At 36.4% G+C, this 22,018-nt stretch overlaps 1 protein-coding gene across 1 annotated transcript in view; it reads left to right on the top strand.

The window, feature by feature from the left end:
• The window catches only part of FAF1 (Fas associated factor 1), a 171,369-nt gene that overhangs the window by 95,858 nt on the left and 53,493 nt on the right, over nt 1-22,018 (top strand). Inside the window, exons 9-12 of the mRNA XM_040611322.1 lie at nt 16,121-16,216; nt 17,909-18,035; nt 18,836-18,899; nt 19,975-20,056. Of these exons, the coding sequence (XP_040467256.1) occupies nt 16,121-16,216; nt 17,909-18,035; nt 18,836-18,899; nt 19,975-20,056 (369 nt within the window). The remainder of the gene's footprint in view (nt 1-16,120; nt 16,217-17,908; nt 18,036-18,835; nt 18,900-19,974; nt 20,057-22,018) is intronic.

Raw genomic sequence — 22,018 nt, 5'->3', positions numbered from 1 at the left:
ATTTTTCAGTTGTCTTTTCTACCATTTCTAAAATTCTCATTCTTTAGAATGCATATATTTAAGAAGCTGAGTAAAATTATTTGTCTAAGAAATATTGATACAAATTTTGCATTTTTTTACTTTTTGATACCATGTTATGTTTTGACATTCTGCTGTGTCATCTCATGACTTCTTTTGAGGGATAACTTTAAGGAAAGTTACATACCCTCCTGTGCCAGTTGCAAGCTGTTTACTTTAATTCCTTGTGCATTTTGAAGTGCAAACTACCAGTTTCAAGTGCTGGTTCTCTCATAAACCATAAAGGATAGTTGCATTGCTAAATAACTGTCACGTTTTATTTCAGAAATATCAATTTCAGTAAGTTTGCCAAGTGCATTATGGTCTTTTACAGTAAGGACTCAAAAAGCCAAATTAATTGCTGGTGTAAGACAAGCACCATCAACTAAAATTGCATCAGCTTCTACCAGGGGAGTTTAGCCCCATTTCAGCATAACTTACGGTAATCAACCTTAGTTTTGTGGGACAGGCTGGTAGCAAATTTTGAGATTACTGTTAGTAATTCATTTGTTCAATAATAAGTTTGATTGTAATTTTAAATTTATTTAAATTTAAATTTTTAAGGATAATTTTAAACCAGTGGTGCTCTAGACATAATTGTCATCTTTTGTTGCTTGCTTCTTTTGCAAGAGACTGACAAATCTGCTTGCTCTATTGAGACAGTGTTTTTTGCTGTTCCTGCTTTGTAACTCATAGACAAGATAGTTATTTTTGTTAAAAATTACATGTTCATAAAACTTACTTAAGGAAGTAGAGTTTAAAATTTACAGCTTCAGTATTGCTTCCAGTTTCTGTCTTTACATGGACAGAACCTGCTGATCAAAATGTAATAGAAATGACCATATGTACAGAGAGAAGTATCAGTAGGATAGATAAGGCAGTCCAAATCTCTGAAGTACACCATGAGACAATGTACTGGTGGAGTGTATGGTACATATGTATTACCATTCCACCTGTCCATCTACCTACACAAGAACTGCATTGGAGATTTTTGCCTCCCAACAGAGGCAGCAGCAGGAATCACTCTTCTTCCTGTGAGTTTATGCCAAAGTAGTGGTAAACTTCAATGGAAAGTTTTCGCAGGACCAACAGTGTCTTAATTTCTCTGAAGCACCTAGCTAGGGACAGTCAGTAGCATTAGTCACTGTTACCAGCTCACTCTGAAGTAGCCTCTTGTCTCCTGCAGGTATGTGGGCTGTTTGACCTCTTCAGTCCTCTGTGATGTTGGTTCACTTGATGCTTAGCTGGGCTTTCCTCCAAACCAATTACATATTTTGCCATGTAGTAATAGCACCTTGTGTATATTAAGCTGTATCCCAGATTTCATAGGAGAGTGCTTTTGCTCTTGTTTTTAGAGATCTACTCCTGAGGTAACTCCCACTCAACAAGCTGGTTTGAAAATATGCTAAAAAATTGCCTTTGCTGATAAAATTACGTTCAGCCAGAGTTTAACCTACAACTGTATCCTGTTAAAAAGTTTTAATTCTCTATGCTTTTGGAACTTCCATCTTGGAGATCCCTTTGTACCTTCATCAAACACTGTATTGTCACAGAAACATCTCTGAATGGTGATGTGTTTGGTGGAGCAACCCTGCAGGCAGAGTTCCTCTTTCAGGACTACTCACAGAGGGTATGATTTGGCATAGGCAGTAGGTGCTGAGGTTCTTGGAGTACTCAATGAAGAAAGACAGAGGTAATTCAGATTCAGTAACAGGAGTGGTCTTCATTTAGGTGCTCTAACTCACCTTGCAGAAACTAAAGTATTCATGTCAATGACAAGAAGTTACAGAAGGACCACATTTATTTCATGCCCTGCTGAGAGAAGCTAGCAACAGCTATTATCAAAGACTCCTTTTCTTCTCAGTCATTTTATAGTAGCAGCTTCTCTTTTATTCTATGCTCTTGGAGAGCAGAATAGAAAGTGATAATCTCCTTGGAATACAGCAGACACCTGTTTGATAAGTGGTAAATGCATTATTCCTGGAGGATTATCACAGTGGTGCTTGTTTCTTTGTAATGAAACTCTACTATATAAGCAGAGCAGAGCTTTGTTAGAAGATGTATGAAAATCCATTGCAAGACATTGAAGGTGTTTGGGACTCTGTAAGCAGAGTTTCGCTTTAAGTAAGTGTATGGTAAGTGGGCTTGCCTTGTAGTAGCAGAAGAAAGCTATGTAAAATTACAGAATCACTTTTGTTGTTTTATGTGTGAGTGAGAATGTTTTCTATTGGTAGAAATTCACTTGGGGTTTCTTCTAGTTGTGTGCAGAGCCTGATACAACAGTCTTGAATGCCTCCTTTAAAAAAAGTGGTATTTAAAAAATGTTAAATCAGTCCATAGATAACTTCTTAAATGCTTAGAGTGAAGGTAATCTGGTCCTCTGTTGGGAGTTTTGGGTTAAAAATCCAATAAGTTGTTGATAAAGCATGTAACCAAAAAATAATTAGTTGATAAAACTATTTTAGACAGGCAACTTTCTCTACCAAAACAAGAGCTCATGTTTTCAATAGTAATCACTGGATTGAATTACTTTTCTAAATTTAGTTACTGCCCAGTGGTCAAAACGTAGAGCTGAGACAGATTCGTAGCTCTGCAGACTTTACTTATGACATTTAATAAACCACTTTACTTAAGCAACTCAATCCTTTTCATTTCTAAGAGGAGGCCTGAGATTTAATGCCGAACTTCCGTAAAAGTCAAAGAAAAGTAGCTACATGGCCTCAGCTGGATTTCAATAGAAACTGGCCACCTTATTTTTGTTAGATGGCTCTCAAAATCCAGTCTTAAAGTGCTGGGAGTGTTCCATGCTTGTCTAGTTCTTGGAGGTCTCTGAGTAGAAAGACCCTTTATAAATGCTTACTTTTTTTTAGTTATTTATGTTCTTTATTTTTTGTTTGTCACACTTGGAACTGTCATACATCAACCAAGCACATTCAATAGGCAGTATATACTAGATGAACGAAATAATGCGTTTTTAGCTGCAACCACCCCAACCCAGCAACTTACCATTTCAGAATACTACAGTATTGTTTTGTGTTAATACCGTTCATTATTTCTAGCTTTGAACCTTTTTCCTTTGTTTGAGGAGGTTATGTACTCAGTGCTTTTAGTTCTACTGATTTAAAGAGTTAAAGGCCTTTCCATGTATTCCAGGTAAGGGAAATGGAAAATAAGAAACAATCATCCTTTTCAGAAGCTCACTTTTAGAAGTCAGTAACACTGTTTTCAAAAGGCTAACATTAAAAAAACCCCAATTGCTCGGAAAGTGCTATCTAGGCAGAAGACACAGCTTAAAAAAAAATCTGTGTTTGAACCATTTGTTGGAAGCAGTGTTGCTAGCACAACTGCTTGAACTCTGCCAAGGAATTATATAGTTCTGGAAGCATATTCAGGCACTCTTCTGTTTGCCATCCAAAGCATTGTACAATGTTTTGAAGTAAATGGCATCCCACCATAGACCAGAAACATGCCAAGTATTTGGCTGATACTCTTTGTGAATGCAAAGCGGTTCCCAAGATACATCTCTGAGTATCTGCGGGCAATACGTGAGCTGGATGAATCAAATTGGTTGTTGGTTTACACTGTTGCTTATTTCACTTACAATTGTTTCTTGCCTTAAAAATCTGTTTAATGGTTTTGTAGCTCTTCTAATTAGCAAAAAATAGGTGACTTGTGATCAGACTTTGAACAAACAGTATCATTATACTCTCTTCGACAGCAGTTACATAGTTATTTAAAGGAAATGTCAGAAATCTAACAGACACTATGTTTTAACACAGAAACCGGCAAAGGAAACAGGACATTGTTAGTACCTTGATTGCTTTTCAGCCCTTACACTGTGAAGAATTTTGAGGAAAGGAAATACAGAAAGACAGGTTAATTCTCTGTAGTGTTCTTGCAGTTGAATCCATGAGTCTGAATCCCTGTTAAGGGCAGCTGAATTTTTCACAGCTGCCATTAGAGTATCAAAAGTAAGCAATACCATAAAATAGCATAACCAGACTGCAGAGCATGTGACTGTCCACTAAGAGCTGATGGACAAGCAGATGTTGGTGCTTTCCCACGTTTCCAGGTTGTAGAGGGATTCTTGTCCTTTTTTTTATAGACCTTTTCTTTTGTTTACCTTGATCCTCCTCTCATTTGGCAACATGAAATGGATGAATGCTTTGACTTTGTCACCCAAAGGCAGTCTCTCTCTAGCTTGGGAAAGGTTGGCAATCCCGGTTTATCTATGAATAACACTCTTAGTCATGAGAGATCTTGTTTTGGTGAGAGAATATTTCAGTTCCTGAGACATTCAGGAATGTACAGTGAGTTATGACCTGTTCCCAGGCATGTGTGTTTTATAGATAAATTCACACAGGTGTACTTATTAATAAACTCACTTAACCAATTTACATGCATAAGTTTTAAGCACTGAGTAATTAGTGAAAGCATTGCCGAGAAACTGGAAATTTGGGAAATGTGTCATTATTTGCATATCAGTATAAAGCAATTACTAAATTAAAGAGTGCACGTTGTGACAAACATGAAGCTCCTTTACTGTTGCTTTGTCAGTGCACATTAACATCAACTTGATGTGAAAGCCTGGCTTTCTCTGCATGAACTAAAAATCCTAAGGCAGAAGTACACAATGAATCACCCAGAGTTTGGAGGCTAGCATGCTGAATTGCCTTGGGGTTCAGACTGAGGAAAGAAAAAACTGATGTAAAAGACCATTGAGAAAACGTATCAGTGGAAAGTAATTAACTCAAGATCCACAATTAGCCTCATGGTCTATACTTAACTGTGTTCCAGGTCTTTCAGCATTTATTTAATTCTGTTACCCTGTGTTTCAAATAGCTGCAAATGGCTTGGCAGATTTTTCATCCTTTTTAATATTTACAGTTTTTGTCTAAGAAGAATGAGCTCTGTAAGTGATCATGGGTATTTATTCCAGTTTCTCAAGTATATCTCTTTCATAGAAGAATCTGTTGTACAAGGAAATAATATTTTCCTTTCGTTTCCTTTAAATATATTTGTGGTTTGAAGCAATATTAAGTACTACAGTATCTGTCTTTCTGCTTTAATCCTAACTTGCTTCACTAGGCTTAATTAAATGAGAAATAATCAAAACCAGGGATAATTTTCTCTTTCATTCAGCTAGCAAGTGAGAATGATAGATTCACAGTAATACGGGCTGGTGGTTAACAGCAACCGTAACAAAAATTGGCATGTGTGTTCACCCAGCGTACCAGAGCTGGGCGTTCCCAGAGAACCAGGCACAACTTTTGCTCAAGCTCGTACAGAAACTTTCAGTAGTGTTTTGTGAAGCGTGCTTTATCATGGTTGTTGCTGTCACTCCAGCATCCCTCTCATGCTGTCTCAAAAACAAGCAAACTCTGTGCTGGGCCATGGACTCTTCTCCAGCCTCCCTTCTTCCACCCCTATGCTGTTTATCTGCAAGTTGATTCCAGAGCATCTTTACCATGCTGCTGCCTTCAGCATGCTGTGTAAAAATCTCCCAGGGTTGTGCCTTTATGCTACATCAGAAGGAATAAGATACATATGTTTAATATGTACCTTTTTGGATAAACTGCAGAAGAATTTCAGAGAATTAAGCAAAGCAACCTCTTAATCCTAATCTGAAGAATTTATCAATTAATAATCGAGAATAATAAAGCTAACATTTTTTAGTTTTATTAATATTTAAGATACTTTCTTCGATTTGGTAGTCTTAAACTTTTAGGTTCTGTGTTTTAACCCTATTGCATTCCTTTGTGATCTTTAATCTTCCTTATAGTTCAAAGATCTACCATGGGAACATGACTGAACTCCTTGGAATGAATTTCCTACAACCTGTGTTGACAGGTTTAAATTACGTACTCTGACACTGTTCTTGTGGCTGGATTAGAAACTTTTTTTCAAGTTAAACCTGCGATAAGTAATTGTCACAGCGCGCTGGCACAATGCTAATTTGAAGTGACATGTCCAAACTGGCCTCAGTAACATGAAGAACCCTAACAGGTGTGAGGGGTGGATCTTCCCATGGGCCCTGCTGAACTTCTAACAGGGGAAAAATAGTAGAAAAAGTGAAATGAACCTTGAATAAAGCTGTCAGCAGTAATTATCTCAACAACACTTTGTGAGGAGTTAAAATAAGCATTGCTGATTTATAACCTGAACACACTCCACCCTAGAGATTTTTTTTCATCCAGTTAGTGTTTAAAATGAAATGTTGAATACCTGTCAAGATTATTATTTTTTTTTGTATTGAAGATGCATAATGAAAATTAAGTTATTTTCCAGAGGAAGTAAATTTCAAGGGCTGTCAAATTTTTTACCACATCTGTTTGGTTTAATATTTGTACAATAGTTTAATAAAACAAACAAACCTAGAGCATACTTGACTGTTTTTCCCAGATAACGCTATTTGATATCAAAAGATGAAGTGGCTAATGTAGAATTACATCCACTTTTTATTGTTGTTCAAGGAGGGATAAGGGCTTACATGGTAGTAGATGAACTTTGGTTGGTTGATTTATTTTTTTAAAATTATGTACTAAACCTGAATAGCAATGTCTTGTTGACCAGTATAGACTAAAGAGAGCCCTTCAGTTCCATATAGTAAATCTTTGAGTCTCGTAATTAATTTCATAGTACAAGAAGAAGCCCTCGTTTTCAGTAAATTAAAAAAAAATGCATTTGATAGACTTTTTTTTCCAAAATCATAACGTACCTTTATTTTACAGTGTGTTACTTGCTCATTGTTGGTCTGATAACACTTGTTTTATGTATACAATGTATTTCAGTATGGATAGAAATAATTTTACAGTCTGTTACTGATGAAAGAAAACTGGTGAGCTTTGAGAAAAGAGCAAAGCAAAATATAAACATTAATTCACAGAAAACCTTTAATTTCTTGATGTTTTAAACATTACTTTTAAACATAAACATGTGGGAATTCTTAAACCATACATCACTTTGAGATTATACGCTGAAACCAAGATAGATTATTTAATGCATAATTATACAGCAATAAGTGATGGGTTTGAAAGTGTTGAGCACCTATTTGTTCCCGAGGAATTTAGTGAGGGTTTGGCTGAGCACAATAGGCTGCCCACACATTGTTAATAATGCTTGGTTAAACACTGAGAACTAGAGCCATGGCAAGAACAACCTCATATGAAGGGTCTCTCATGTCATAGCATCATTTTTCTTGAAATTATGAGACTCTGAGTATCCTCAGAAACACCATGAGTTGCTTGGGAGTCCACAGTCTCCTTCCTGAATGGATTGGTTTCTCTGTGTTTGGGTCTGCAATCCAGAAGGAGCACAGGGCCATCTGATATTCTCTGGAGAACTGCAAAAAATTGCCAAAGGGTTCCCACACTCTAATTTCCCCTGCTTCAATACACATATTCAAGGACTGTGCTGGATGCATTTAAAAACCACTATTTCCTTCAACGGTTTGTATAATGGAAAACTTCCCACTCTTACATTTCAAGTGTGGAGGCATAACTGCCATCATTCAGTTGCTCTGCCTCTCCTTCACTTCTACACTTTGATTTTTCCCATATGCCGCATTAACCTGTCTCCCTTTCACAACACAAATATTCCTTGCCTTATGTTTTGCTCTCTTCTTTAATCTCAAAAGGATAGGTTACAAAAGGAAAATGGAAATGCTAGTGAGCTGGGAGCAGCAGCCTCAGCCATGGAGCAGCCTGGCCAGTCTTGCTCCAGTGGTGAGCAACAAGCAGAATAACTTATTTTCTAGGTGTTTCAAATAGATTGTTTTATAATTTGTTCCTTTGTGTGTTAGGGGAGGAAAGTTAGGTTGGACGGGTCTGAAGTTCCCTAGATCACCCAGAGGTTCTGGTGTAAAGATCTGAGGTTAGAGGCATGGGCCTGTGCCTTCATCTAGCCCTGCTGAAAAAGTATTTCTCTCCAATTTCCCGTTCTGTGCAGTTAGTGTACTAATCTTTTCGAACAGGGAACTTAATGTGTCTAGTGAGGAGAGATAAGTGGCATCTTGGTAGACTGGGAGAAATTAATTTGTTTGAATTCTTCTGAGATCTGCCCGTCAAGAAGAAGGGATTAGCAATGATGAATATGCCTTACAGACATCTAAACTGAACTCTGTCTAGACTAAGAAGTGAGAGAATTTCTCACTTATCACAATGTTACCTGCCCTGGCTGAAAGGATAAGGAATGGACTGAACCTAGAGATATGGAAAGGCTGCATTGCAAGCACCATGCTAGTCAGCCAAGATGTAGAAAACTGATGAATTGACTTATTTATTACATTACTACTTTTGGTGCCCTTGGGCTATGAAAGCGTTTGATCCCTAATATGCCTCGTATTCAAACTCAGCTAGTAGTACCATATGCATATAGATTATAATAGAAAGAGGAGTAAGTAAGAAGAGTTCAATTTGAAAACTGAAAATCTTGATAAAGCTCCTTCCTTGCCTCTCTCTCCTTATCCCTTCTCTTATCTGATGAGGGGAGAAAATCATCATCCAACAAGATGCTTCAACAAGAAAAATGATCTAATTATATGGAAGTGAAATTTTCATGGTGGAGACACCTGCCAGTCATTGGGTATTTTGCTAAGGGCACCTCTGTCTTAGGTTATTTTGAATAACTGAGCATGGCATGTTATGAAATGTACTCAGTCATGTTTGTTTCTTTATACATTAGCCATGTATCAGTGAGTAAACGAGTAAATGAAAAAGCTAAGCTGCTCACATTTTGAGCACGGTGAAAGGGCTGTCACATGGAGTATTTGAACCAGGATTAGGTTTCAGTCTGTAGGCAACAGTGCATTCATTTCTGATTAAGAATTTTTTGTGTGATATATGTGTGTTATAAATCTCTATGTGTGTACTTCAGCCTGCTACACAATCTCTACAAAGAGCTGTAGTTCAGCTGATGACCCTCTGATTTATAAGTGTTATTTTGGGATATCATTTCCATGTTTGTTATTGTATTTGTTTCTAACATGAAACTGCAGCTAGTTAGTATTGACAAGCTAGTTATGGCCAAAGCACTAAATAGCAGCCACAAGTGCCTTATGTTTCACAGTTGATATATACTATAATAATAATTGAAAGTGGTTAGAAGATTGTAGTTGTGGTGAAATTCCCCATGTTAAAGCAGCTCTGATGCAAAGACTTTTCAAGTTTAGCATGAGCTTCTGTCTTAATTAGATGACTTTTTATTCACAACGACTTTACAACACTTTTAATAATACTCTGAATGTTGCTCACATACTGCTGTTGTTTCTAGGGCAGAAGAAAGGTGTTTGGGTTTCAAGATGTTTGTATAATCTCTATCAAATTGACTTCACAGGATCAGTATGTAGTATTTTTGGCACACCTTTCTGGAGATAATTTCTTACTTCTGAAGCAGAGTACTGGTTGTACAATGATAACAGTGAAGGCATAAAACTCTCAAACCAATACTGAGATAAGAGAGCTACTGCAGTTACTGACATGTGGAGGCTGTTTATCCAGCCAGAACTCCATATTACAATACATGCTAACAGCAGATTTATCTTCCGCACAGATACTCTGTGGGCTTGATTTTTTTTTCCTTGTGCTCAACCAGGGGAAAACAGGTATTGCCAGTTTTCATCAGAATTAATATAAATACCCAGAACATTAAGTATGATTCTGGAATTGATTGGATGTGGTGCTCTAAAGATACTGCATTACAGAGAGATGGGTGGGAAAGGCACTGCACTGGGTGAAGCACCTCGTTGTTTTAGGCTAAGTATGAGAGCTACAGCAAACGGAAACTAGAGATGCCAGCTGGAAAGATTTGGGATTAGGTAATCTGAGTCTTCCTTAACTCTTCTAGATTATAAAACCCAAAAGGCTAATTTGTGTACTTTGTAGGCTAAACCTGCCTATCCCAATTTGAATATACACAAGTTTTAATTCTACCTATTCAACATTATAGAGTCTGAAAGGATGTACCTCGTTGGCAATTACACATGGAGTGACACCTTTGGGAAGGATTCCTTCTGTGACTTCTTCCATCCATCTGTGCTAGTCAGTGTAGCTGGAAAGCTGGAACTATAATTTTACTGAAGTATTTTTCAGGATGCTGGAACTGGAGGGCAGGTTATTAAGACTTCCTTTTGCCTAATATATAACAAGCTGACCTTGAGTAGGACTGAGAATTAGTCTGCTTTTTATGGGAGTTTTATGAAGGAGAATCAAGTATCGGAAAACATGGTAGGGTTTTTTGTACACCAGAATTTTGTTTGCTTACCTTATCTCCGAGTATTAAAGGCAGAAAACATGGTTTATTTTCCTTTACCTCAGGAGGAAATCATGCTGTGAGAATCCCCCCGTTTAGTTTTCTATTGAAGCAGATTGTATACAGCCAAATGTAATTCTGTAATAGAAACACAGCTAATTGAATAATTTGACTGATTCATAGCAGTCAGGTAATACAGAAATTACCTTTCTCGTTATGATCTTTTTCCTTTGTGTTAAAAAAAACAGTGAGCATGTCCACTGCAAGTTTTTTGTTCTGGCTTAGATTGGTCATTGTCAGATAAAGCCTGTTGCTTCACTTGCTGTGCAAGAGCAAGTGAAACCTGGTATCACTGACAGACTCCTCTCCTTTGCATTTGGATCAAGTGTTCTGTGAATTTTTTTCTGATGCTTTGTAAGATTTATAGTTTGACCTCTGAATTTCTGAGAGTGAATAATCAAGAATCTCTAGTTTATGTCCAAAAAGTTATATTAGAAAAGAGAATACTTTGCTATGGAAAAATAGTACTCCAGTGAGTTGGAAAGGATTCTTCATTTGAGTAGCTCAAACAGTAAAGACAGTTACCCTGTTGCAGTGATTGAAATTGTTTCTCATTTTAAGTGGTCTCTTAAACAGCCAAAAGCTTTTTCTTGAGAACTGACAAGTACCAGGAGATAAAGCTGAAGGGCTATGTTTAATGAATTGCCCTGGTTAACAGGAACAGTGGTAAGTGCCGGTATATTTAGATAGATGGGTTAATGTACATTAAAGGAAACCAAACAGAATTCCCAGAGCTCAGAACTGTCACTACTTTTCTTGCAAACACTTAACAAAGAGCACAAAATAAATAAAATATTCCTACTTTCCTTAAACATTATCACTTATGCTTGCTTGTTTTCAGTGGTTCTTGTTTAAAAAAGTTACATTCTTTTAGAGGAAAGGGATCCTTTGATGACAAGTATTCTGTGAACAGTGCAACCTCTCAAGTCACACCAGAGCAGGTCCATTACGTATCTGCGGCTCTCATCTTCTGCCAGGTGACTTGTTTTGCGGACTTGTCTTGCCTACTGCACCTGTGAAACTCTGGAGTTTCTGGGGAAGTTTCCTGCTATTGATGACCATGGTAGGGAGTTTGATTTGCTCCAGAGCTGGCTGATATGGGAGCTGTTCCACTGAAGATTGTTGACTTTCTTGGCAGCAATTTGACAGATCATTCTCCATCTCATCCCTCTGGAAAGGCCATATTTTGCAATGATAAGCACTGAGAGGATCATAGGCCTAATGGATAAGTCTGTAAATTATGTGCTTCAAGAGCCTGCCTGTTTTCCTACCATAATTTATATTCTGAAGTATGTTCTGACTTAAATACAGGCAGCTTAGTGGCAGCAAGAGTTGTCTTAGTGTTTTGTTTGGATTACTGGATTGCTAGAGAGACTTGTGTCCGTATTTACATGGAGCAAAGAGTGTGCGTTTCGAAAATGACTGTGATGATGAGGAAGATGGTCCGGTTCTTTACAGGTTATGGCTGGCCACTTTGGATGCCCAGCTATATTCTGGAAGGTGTTAGAAAGTTCTTAGAGCTTGCCTTCCTACTTCCCTCATTAGATACGGTTGCCATTAGAAGCTCTTTTGAAGTGCTGTTTTTCTCTATCAGTGTGTGGCTGAATATGAGGAAGACCAATTTGTCATATCCAATTACTGCTTTCCTGATGCAGCACACTGAGCTTATAATTTTTGTATCAGCATTTCTCAGTGGAGCTGCAGTTCTCTGCTCGTATCTTTCCTTCATGTTCCTACTACTGTTTGTTTCTCAGATCTTCAGTGTCTCTGTTAAATATCTCTGGACTGGTACAAGTGACTGAGTTTGCTCCTTCCTTTGTTATTCCAGAAGCCTGCAAGAGTGGGAAATTAAGCTGTGCCAAGAAACACTTCTTAGAAAATTGCAAGCTTGTGAGATTATGGGCTCGTAATTTTTCCTATTATTCTGAGCATGCGATGGCAGCATTCTGGAGTTACAGGCTCTCAGTGATTTCTTCCCCTGCTGCAGACATATTTGTGTCATGAAATATTTGAAAACATGGTCTTTTTAGATTGTTCTAAAGGATGTATCTGGAAGTTTCTACATAAAAATGATACTTTCTAACAGGAAGAATAATTTGTTGTTTAAAGCACCTGGTCTCGCTCCAGATTTGGCAAATATTTCTAGGTTGATCCGGAAAGTTCTTGGCAAAGAATCCTGCATGTTTGGATCAGAAAAGACGTTGCTTAACTTTATCCCCCAATTATTAATGCTGGCAATTGAAACACAAATCATCTTACACTGAATGTTTACAAATAAATTCAGTGTCTTAGTGTTGGAAAGCACAAGTGAGCATCAGACTTTTTTTTTTTTTTTTTTCTTTCTTTCTAAATTATAAGGTTTGGTAGCAGTCTTTCTTTTAGTGGTTAAAATACATTTCAAGTATCCTTTGTGCACTTTTAGTCCAGGTCATACCATGACTTTTTTCATGCCAGTAACAATCTGTTCAGTATCTCTGCTGTCTCCTAAAAGGACTCTCCTGCTGCCACTCTTTCTGGAATGTGTCAAGGCTTCAGTCTTGTTGTTCTTCTTAAAAAGCTATAAGAAGCCAAAAGGAGATTACGTAAATTTTCTGCGAGCACACAAGCAGTCTATACACAGTGCTGGACAAGAGATCTGGCTTGTCAGTAATCATCTTGAGTTGCTTTTTGCAAGTCATTTTGCCTATTTCTGATTCTGTTTAACTTTCCATCTCATGTACCTTTCAGCTGTGACACCTTTTTGAGTAGGGATTTGCCTATGTGTACGTTTACTGCCTAGAAAAACGCACTAACCTTATTTATTTTTGCTTCAGTGTATTGTTTATTTCATAATCTATACCTTGCTCGTTATTGGTGTCGAGAGTCCTGAATATGTGTCTTTCAGTGTCCTTTCTTGTCCACGTGAAAGCTATCTGATTCAAACTATAGCACTTGGGTAACAGTAATTTTCATTGAGAAAAAATATTCTGAAAAGTTAGTGACTTCTGAGTCTTTGCACAATCAGATGGGTTCATGAGTGGAGAATATGGGTAACCAGCATTTTCAGTTTTGGAGTTGGTAAAAAAGATTCTGTCCATTCCCATGGGAAGATGGCTGCAATGCAGCAATTTCTATATCTAATGTACTGTAACTCTGTTTGGGAGTAGGCAAATGCAATATTTAGAAAGAAAAAACTCTCTAAGAGCAGCCTGCCTTCTAAACAGTTCTTGCCCACTGAGAGACTTCAGCAGTGCTCCTGTCAGAAAGCTGGCCTGCATTCCAAATATTTGTAAAAGTTAAGGTTTGCTATCCATGGCATCAGACTGAGCTGCCTGGAAAGTAATCTTTTGCTTAGTGATGATGTTTTTATGATTTCCAAAATAAAGATTAAACCTTCTGGTGCAAGAGTCTTGGCTTGAAAGGGGACCCTGTCCTTTATCTTAGAATGAAGATAACTTAATTCTTGAGAAACGGTCATGCTGCAAGATTATTTTGAAATGAAAGGCAGAACTTCTATTTATCCTAGCCTTTCCTTTCCAAAAAAACTTCTCCGAAGAAAAAGCCAAAGGGGAGGGCGATTTCTCACACAAATGTGCACAAAAACCCAACATTCCAGCAACTGTCTGGAGAGTAGGATGAAATGTGCTTTGGTGTTGAACCCCTTCTGCTGTTAACTGATTTTTGAGAGGCGCTTTGACATTATAATATAGGGTTGCAAATTGGAATTGCAACACCCTGCTATTGGGCCAAGTGATGAAGCAGCACAATAACTGCTTGCTTGATCTTACCACTCTTTCTTTAATGTGTATGTAAAAGAGACCAGGAACGTTTCCAGGCATCTGTCAGGGTATTTGATGTTGTTAGATAGGGAACTTCAGCCTGTGGGTGGTTAGTGTGCTTGTGTGTATGTTTTACCAGTATTTTATACAGTGTGGTAACTACAGGGCAAAATTTCAGGTTTTATAACAGTTGGGGGTTTGTTTATTACTAAAAGCTTATAAAAATACTAATTAAACTGGTGGATTATTGCAGAGAATACAGTTCTTATGCTCTTGTCACAGGAGTTTCATAGGTAATTGGTCTTGACCTGTATGTCGTCTTTAATATTTCATTTGCTCCAGAGTATTATTACTCACTTCCTTGAAGACGATAGCTAGGCTTTTTACGCAGCTAAACTCTTGTTTAACCTTGCTATGAGAATGTGACAGCAGGCTAGTTCAGACAGGTTAACATTCATTTGGTAACCAGGCTGCTTAATCAGCCTGCTTCAACCTGCAGCAAATTAAATCTTTGTGAGTTCTAGCAGGCAAGTGATAAAGTCATTCTGAATTACATATAAAAATAAATGGGGTATTTTCAGTGCTCATGGCAGTAAATGAAATTTAAGGCTTATGATTTATTCTTGGATTTTTGTTGAGGATGATTGAAATTTATTTTACCTTAATGTTTTTACAGTCTAATTAGGAGAGTGCTGTATTTCTGAAATATATAATGTAAATCTCTCATTCTGTGCCCTGGAAAATTAGTAATCATTTTTATAGGATCTAGAAAACCTTTTTCTGTCCTCTCCATGTTTCTTCTGAGGAAACCATTAGAAACTGTATTTTAAACATATAGCCAGAACTATCTTTCTTCATGTCACTGAAATTTGTACAGCATCAAATAATTTGTCATTGCCAAAATGAATTGGCTATCTTTATTTAAGAGCTATTTGCATTGTAAATTTAGCCCATGTATTATCAAGACAGGGCTTGGGTGCTTCTGAGGATTCTACTTGTGGTAATCAACCTCACTTGACTGGGACTGATGCGCTTTGCAGAAGAGGGCAGAAGGCTGGGTATATGCTTATGCTATATAAAGAAACATGTGAAGGGTGCTTGAAATGCAAGGATGGCACAGAGAGTTCTGATTATAGAGTGGACAATTCTCATTTTTAGTCGTATTAATTAGTACATTTTTAAATGTGATGTAGGAGCAAATCTTCAAATGTTGTTGTTTGCAGGCATCTAATAATTTTGTCTTTCAAATGATCCTAGCTTTTTTCCATTTGCTGTCTTGTTAGTTTTAAAAAGTTGAGATTTAGGCATAGAGCAACAGGCAAAAGTGCTTTTTCTGTTAGCACTGGTTAACGAACGTCTATCTTGTCTGTGTTGACTGCAATTTTGCCAGCACTGTTGGATTTGCTTGTTTCCTTTTTCATACAAGAAATACGGCCTGTGCCTTTGACAGTAATAAGGACCAAAATGGAGATGAAATGTATTTTTTTAAGTAGCCATGGTGATGGTGTCTTTTACAATGTCTGCCGATTAAACTAGCTGAAATTTTTTTTCAAGATGACTTAACTGTTTTTAAGTAGTTGTATCAGTACCTATCATCTTTATTTAACATTTGATTAGTAATTGAAAAGGAAAAATTTGCATCTACTTTATCAAAGCATACCACTGTAAAAGTTACCACATCCAAATAATGGTTCAAACTGAAGTACTGATTTAGGAGAAAGTAACAGTTCAAGACAGTTTTGAGTTTGCAGTTCCCTTTAGTTTCTTGTGATGCTCTGTGCATAGACACCTGTAAAACTCAGTTGATGTAACTTTGAATATTTTTTTTTTTTAGGTATCATTTTAGTTTCTCAGGCTTCTTTCTTTGTTTGTATAATTAATTTGCTCTTCTGCAGGGCAGGCTTCAGTTTGAATCTCAAAGCAACCCAAAGAAAAACAAACCAACATCCTTCAGTTGAGACTGTGGCTTTAATAAACAATCATTGCTTTGCTTGTAGATGACTCTAGCTGTATCAGGACTGACTTTTCCATGCCATCGACTTACAGTTGGAAGAAGATCCTCACCTGTACAAACGAGGGAACAGTCAGAGGAGGTAAGAACATCATATTTATTTTACCAGTATACTCCAGGAAGAAGGAGGGAAAGCTCATTTTGCAATGGTCACTGTCGCTTCGATTGTCAAATACCTCAGCAGAACTTAATCTTAAAAGAATCAATTTACAATTCCTGTATCATGTAACTGTGACAAAGAAAGGAACTGGGGAAATGAGTCATTGAAGAAAAAGAAGAAAAACAAAGCAAGCCATAGTAAGCATTGAAAAATACTCCAAATCAAACAGAAGGTTGAAACATACATTTTTAGTATTAGCAGAAAGATGTTCACAGACTGTGTATCCCCTGTTTTGTTGTTTCTAACTATTAATAGCTTGGGTTAAAATTTCCAATGCTTTTGTCATTCCTCAAAATGAATTTAATACAAGCAATTTTCCATTTTCCACACGCTTTTCTTACCATTTTGTTTAGAGAACTATAGCACATAAGGTTTATCTTGTTGCACAAAAGTGATGAGTTTCAATCTGTTCGGCTCGTTCGAGTTGCCAAGTCATAGCTGTGAAGTATGGTCAGGAGGCAAGCTTGGATATATGCTGTTGGATAGTTGTTAGAGGACGGTCAGACAATGCTGTTCTAGCTATACCTGAAGCACTTAGCAGGGTAAGTAGATGGTTGTTTTCTCCTGGGATATACCAGCATAACTGTGTATCATTTCTGCCTTACTTCATTCTTTCAAAGTGATCTGAGTTTGTTCACCTTGTAGAATTTTCTTGTTGACTAGTTCATTCAGTAAACGTTCTTTATGCGTAGCCATTGTAGAAAGAGATCCAGCATGTCTGGAGCTCTTTGCTCCTCTTGTGTTCACTTGCATGCTAGAGCTGAAATAAGTCTCACATTCTGTAATACACTTTGTCGCACCTTCAGGCACTCATGTAGTTTTTCTGTAGTGTACTATCGCTGTAACTTCTAGGTCAAGCAGAGCTGGAATAGTCATTCACAAAAGAAGTCAATCTAGAGGCAAGTTAAAGTTGAATAGTTAAAACCAAGGTTTTTCTGAGCTGTTCTATGTTTCAGAGGACAGGAAATCCAAAAGATTTGATGGTGGGGAGTTGGAAGCATAGATGGGACCTTAGCTCCTTGCACAAAAGTATTGGTTTTTTGCAGTTATATTGGTGTGCCAAATAAATCAGATTGTCACTCAACATGCAGTAGTCTGGTGTGCCACGTTAGGACTATGGGTGCTAAATTTGCGTGTCAGAGATTGCAATATGATAGACAGGTACCTTTCCAAGGACTGTCCCTCATCATGCAACTATTGGTAAAGTAGATTGTGTCTGGATGTCTGAAATTACTCATAGAATGTGTGGCTTTTCTCACTCTTTCTTATGCAGTTAAACCAGCTGTAGTGCCATGAGTAGATGAAGTTTAGTACTGAAAATAGCATTAACTTTGGATAAAATTTGCTCAACTATGTGTATACAGAGACAGTTCCTTAGTCATTTAATAATGCATTTTGTCTCATAATACTGCTCTGTCAACCAGACTTCTGTTAAAAATTAGGTCTTATTTATAAAAAGCAGTCTGACAATGCTGTATAAAATAGTAAAATAAACTACAGTAGATCAAGTGGTTTTATATAAATATTTTTCATCATGTACGTATTTCATATTTCATAGAAGATGATGTCTGTAATAGAGGCTTATGGTGGATTTTGGATTTTGTTTTTATATAGCAATGCACTGATGTCCATATGGTTAGTGACAGTGATGGAGATGACTTTGAAGATGCTACAGAGTTTGGAGTTGATGATGGAGAAATGTTTGGAGTAGCATCATCTGCCTTGAGGAAATCGCCAATGAGTAAGGGTTGACCATTAATTTACAGTTAACAGGTGATTGTATACCAGTAGTGAGGGCAGAGAGGTATGGTGGGTCTCCACAACAAGAAATAGGAAAGTATCTTTTGATAGGAATTTTAGAATTGTTTGTTTGTCATGTCTGATGCAAACGTAATTGGCAACTATGAAAGTGTCTTCCAATGGGGGAAGTTTTTTAACTTTATGGTTTTAGCTTATAGTTGGAGAATAATAATTAAACTTGGAGAAATTATGATCTCTAATTATCTGTTCCTGTAGATAACTAGGTTTCCCTGTTCTCTAAATACTACAGATTTTAGCTTCAGCATCTTGTGGTGATTAATATTTTCAGTCATTTACATTAAACAAGTTTTTCAGTAATTATCTGCCCTTGAATTATGAAAAGGATTGAGCAGGAGCAGTCAGTTACCTCCTATATGCAATCTGTGTACTTTTTATTTACTGTAGGCTTGCATTAGTGTATTCAGAAGTTTTTTGACAGCAAATATATGTAATAATATGGAAAAATTTTCAACAATATGTATGGGAAGGTTTGGGGGAAAAAAAAGAAACAACCTGAGGATTTTGCTGTTTGGAAAGCCTGAATATGTTCATGAGAGCATCTAGAAATTTCATGTCTTTCCAAAAGTTCATAGTTGATCATCTTTCAGGAAATGTATGTGCTGTCTTGGTAACCACTTCAGTAAGCTGTCAACATAAAAAAAAAAAAAAATCTATGAAGCAACTGAGTTCACGTATTAAAATCTGTTTCCATGAGGTTGCATTTGATTTTTTTTTTTTAAGTGCCAGAAAATGCTGAAAATGAAGGAGATGCCTTATTACAATTTACAGCAGAGTTTTCTTCAAGGTAAGCTTAGCCTATTAACTGTGCAATTCATGTTACAAACTAAGTAATATATAGTAAATAATGAAAATAAAAATAAACCAAATGTACGCATATTCTTGTGGGATCATAGCATATTTAGGCATCCTAATTAATTTATTTTAAGTTTTAAGTTTTTTAGAACTGTTTCCAAAATAAAATTATTTTGCGGTCCAAGTTAGTGACAGATTCTTGCCTTGTATAATTTGTCACTAATTAATATCATTACTTAATTATGTAAGGGTCCAGAAGGATGATGAAGACTCTGATTATATATAGTCATTTTAAGATGATAGACAGGAACAGAAGAGCTGAAAGTGATGAATATTGAAAAATATATACGGAATTGCAGTAAGAGTTTTCACAATAATTAAGTGGTTGGATAAATCTCTACTTTAAAAAAAAAATACAGAAATACTGGGTTTTTTTAACTTTATGCCACCCATTTTATACCAGGTTGGATGGAGCTTTGAGCAGCCCAGTCTAGTGGATGGTGTCCCTGCCTATGGCAGGTGGGTTGGAACTAGGTGACCTTTAAGGTCCCTGCCAACCCAAACTATTCTATGATTCTGTGAAATCATACATTGTTAAACAGTTGCCATGTTTCATCAAACAGGTAGAAGTTGCAAACTAACATACTGCAAAGTAATGCAAAGTTTATATGCCTTCTGTTTTCAGTCCTCTGTGATGAAATGTTCGTTTATATATGTGAGATGCATTCATGTGTAATATGAGATTAACCTTAAGTTAACATTTAAGAATATAATAAAGAGAGGAAATAACTATTATTAGAAAATTATATAGAACTTAAGATATCTATGTATGTAAACAAAGTTTTTACAATAAAATTTGTAAGGTAGTAGGCAGATAGTTTGAACTTTTGAATGCTGGGAGACAGATGGCTTCTAAATATTTCCCTTCTGTCCTTTAGAAGTGTAGTACTTCAGCTTTCAAAAGGTTTAGCCAATGCATTATATTTACAGAGTATTATGACAGGGTAGAATATTGAAGTTACTTTTTTTGTAATTTTTTTATTAATTGGAAATTTTATTTTAAATAGATATGGTGACTGCCATCCTGTTTATTTTATTGGATCGTTAGAGGCTGCTTTTCAAGAAGCCTTCTATGGGAAAGCTAGAGATGTAAGTGTGTATTAAAACTACTTTAATATAGGGGGAAACGGAAATCACTGTAAATGTTTCATCTTTATTTTTAAAAAGGCAAACTATGTTTTTGTGTTATCTTGGTTTTTTCTTGTTTGTGAAGAGTTACACTCATTTAGTTGACTGACTAAAAAACTTACCTTGGTGGTTGTTGAAATGACATTGAATAACTCATGCTTCCTCATCATTCAGGCTGGCTGTACTTTTATTTGGAGTCCTTTAGTCATCAAAACTACTCTTTTTCTCCCCACCTGCCCCCTTTCTTCCTGAAATAATGGTGTCCTAGCACCAGAAAACACTGGCTGTGGTTGGCAAGTTCAGTGTTGCATGTTGGTTTGAAGGATGGCTAATGAAATTGTAGATATAAATTGAAAGGTCTCTGAATATAGTGCTGGTTTTTTTTTTTTTTTTCTTTGTACAGCCTTTATCTGCCAAGTAAATTCCAGTACTAAGGTTTGGTTATTTAGTTTTTCTGTACATCGAACCAGACATCTCAAGTTTCTGTTATTCCATGCACAGTTTTAAAATCAGTATTTTAATAAAATTAGAATGGGGATAGTTTATTTAAGTTTTGGTGACTTGATTCGCTGAGGAGAAACCCAAACCCCTGCATAATTAACCATAGATAAAGCTGAAACACAAACAAGAAAATCATGCTGTTTAAATTTACTTTCTGTTGTCTTGATAGATATTTAATTTTAAAATGAAGAATCTTTTGGCTTCCTGTAGTTAATCATATTGGAATGAACAGCTATGTTATCTTAGGGGCTGTCCTGGTAAGTGAGCAGTGTTGTGAATCTACACTGTATAGCTTAACACATACTTAACATGTGCGCACACTCTTAGTTCAGTGAATATTTTCATGTCTTTGCACACATTTCAGAGCATAAATGGATACAGAATTGTTCAGTGTCAAAGTATTAATTTGTAATAACTTAATTAAAGTGGACTTCAATGCATGTTTAAAAGAAATCATATTCAACAAGGCAAAACAAGTGTTTGAATTAGGAAGTTTGTGTCTTTTCATCAGAAGTAGCTGACAGTGTATCAGTATAATAATGGACAAGAGCTCTTTAAGAACTTCCTTAAATATTTTTTTATACCTGTAAATCTGATATTAATGCAGTACAGTTACTTAGTTTTTTAGTACTCAAAGTACTGCTTACACTACTTAATAGCACATCTGATTTCTTACATTTCTAGTATTTCACCAGAATTAAGTTATATATTCAGGAAGGTATTACTTTTGTGGCTTTTTCCTTTCTTTTTTTTCCCCCCTGAATATTGTGTTAATTTTTGAAAGTTCTCCCTCCCAACTATCCTGTGGAATGACATTATTTTCATTGTAACATTCTGACTTCTAAACAAAGGTATGAGAATGTATAAATATCATTTAATGTTACTGCTTTTTTCCCGTTACAAACAAGTTTTTTCAGTACTGCTTCCTGGAATTAATGAGTAAAGGCATACATTATTTTATATTTTTATAATTGCATTTCATAAAATAATGCAATATGTGTAGCAGTTAAAGAAAAAAGCTTATGAGAAATTGCAACCTGTATGTCTTGCCTTCTAATTTATACTATGGAGGGCGCTTAATTTTACCAGGGCAACAGATGAGCTTCAGGCACCAGCATTCTTCACTTGAAGTGAGAAATTGAGTTCCAAGAGTAAATAAAAACAAGATTGAAGGTTTAAATCCTCTGCTAGGCTTTTTGAACTTATATACTCATTAAATGTTTATTGGAGTGGTGGGATTACGAAGGATTTGGGTAGCTTCATCAACTGGTATATACTTAATCACTAAGTAAAACACTACATTTGATAGAGTGTTTCTCACGATGCCACACTCAATCCATCTTAATGAAAACTGCTTCAAACTGATTTAATTTGAGAGCACTTGGCAGCTTGAGTGCTCAGAGATCTTAGCCTTTTCTTGAC

Source organism: Falco naumanni, chromosome 11 (genome assembly GCF_017639655.2).
Source record: "Falco naumanni isolate bFalNau1 chromosome 11, bFalNau1.pat, whole genome shotgun sequence".
Taxonomy (NCBI): domain Eukaryota; kingdom Metazoa; phylum Chordata; class Aves; order Falconiformes; family Falconidae; genus Falco; species Falco naumanni.
This window is presented reverse-complemented; position numbering and strand designations above follow the sequence as displayed.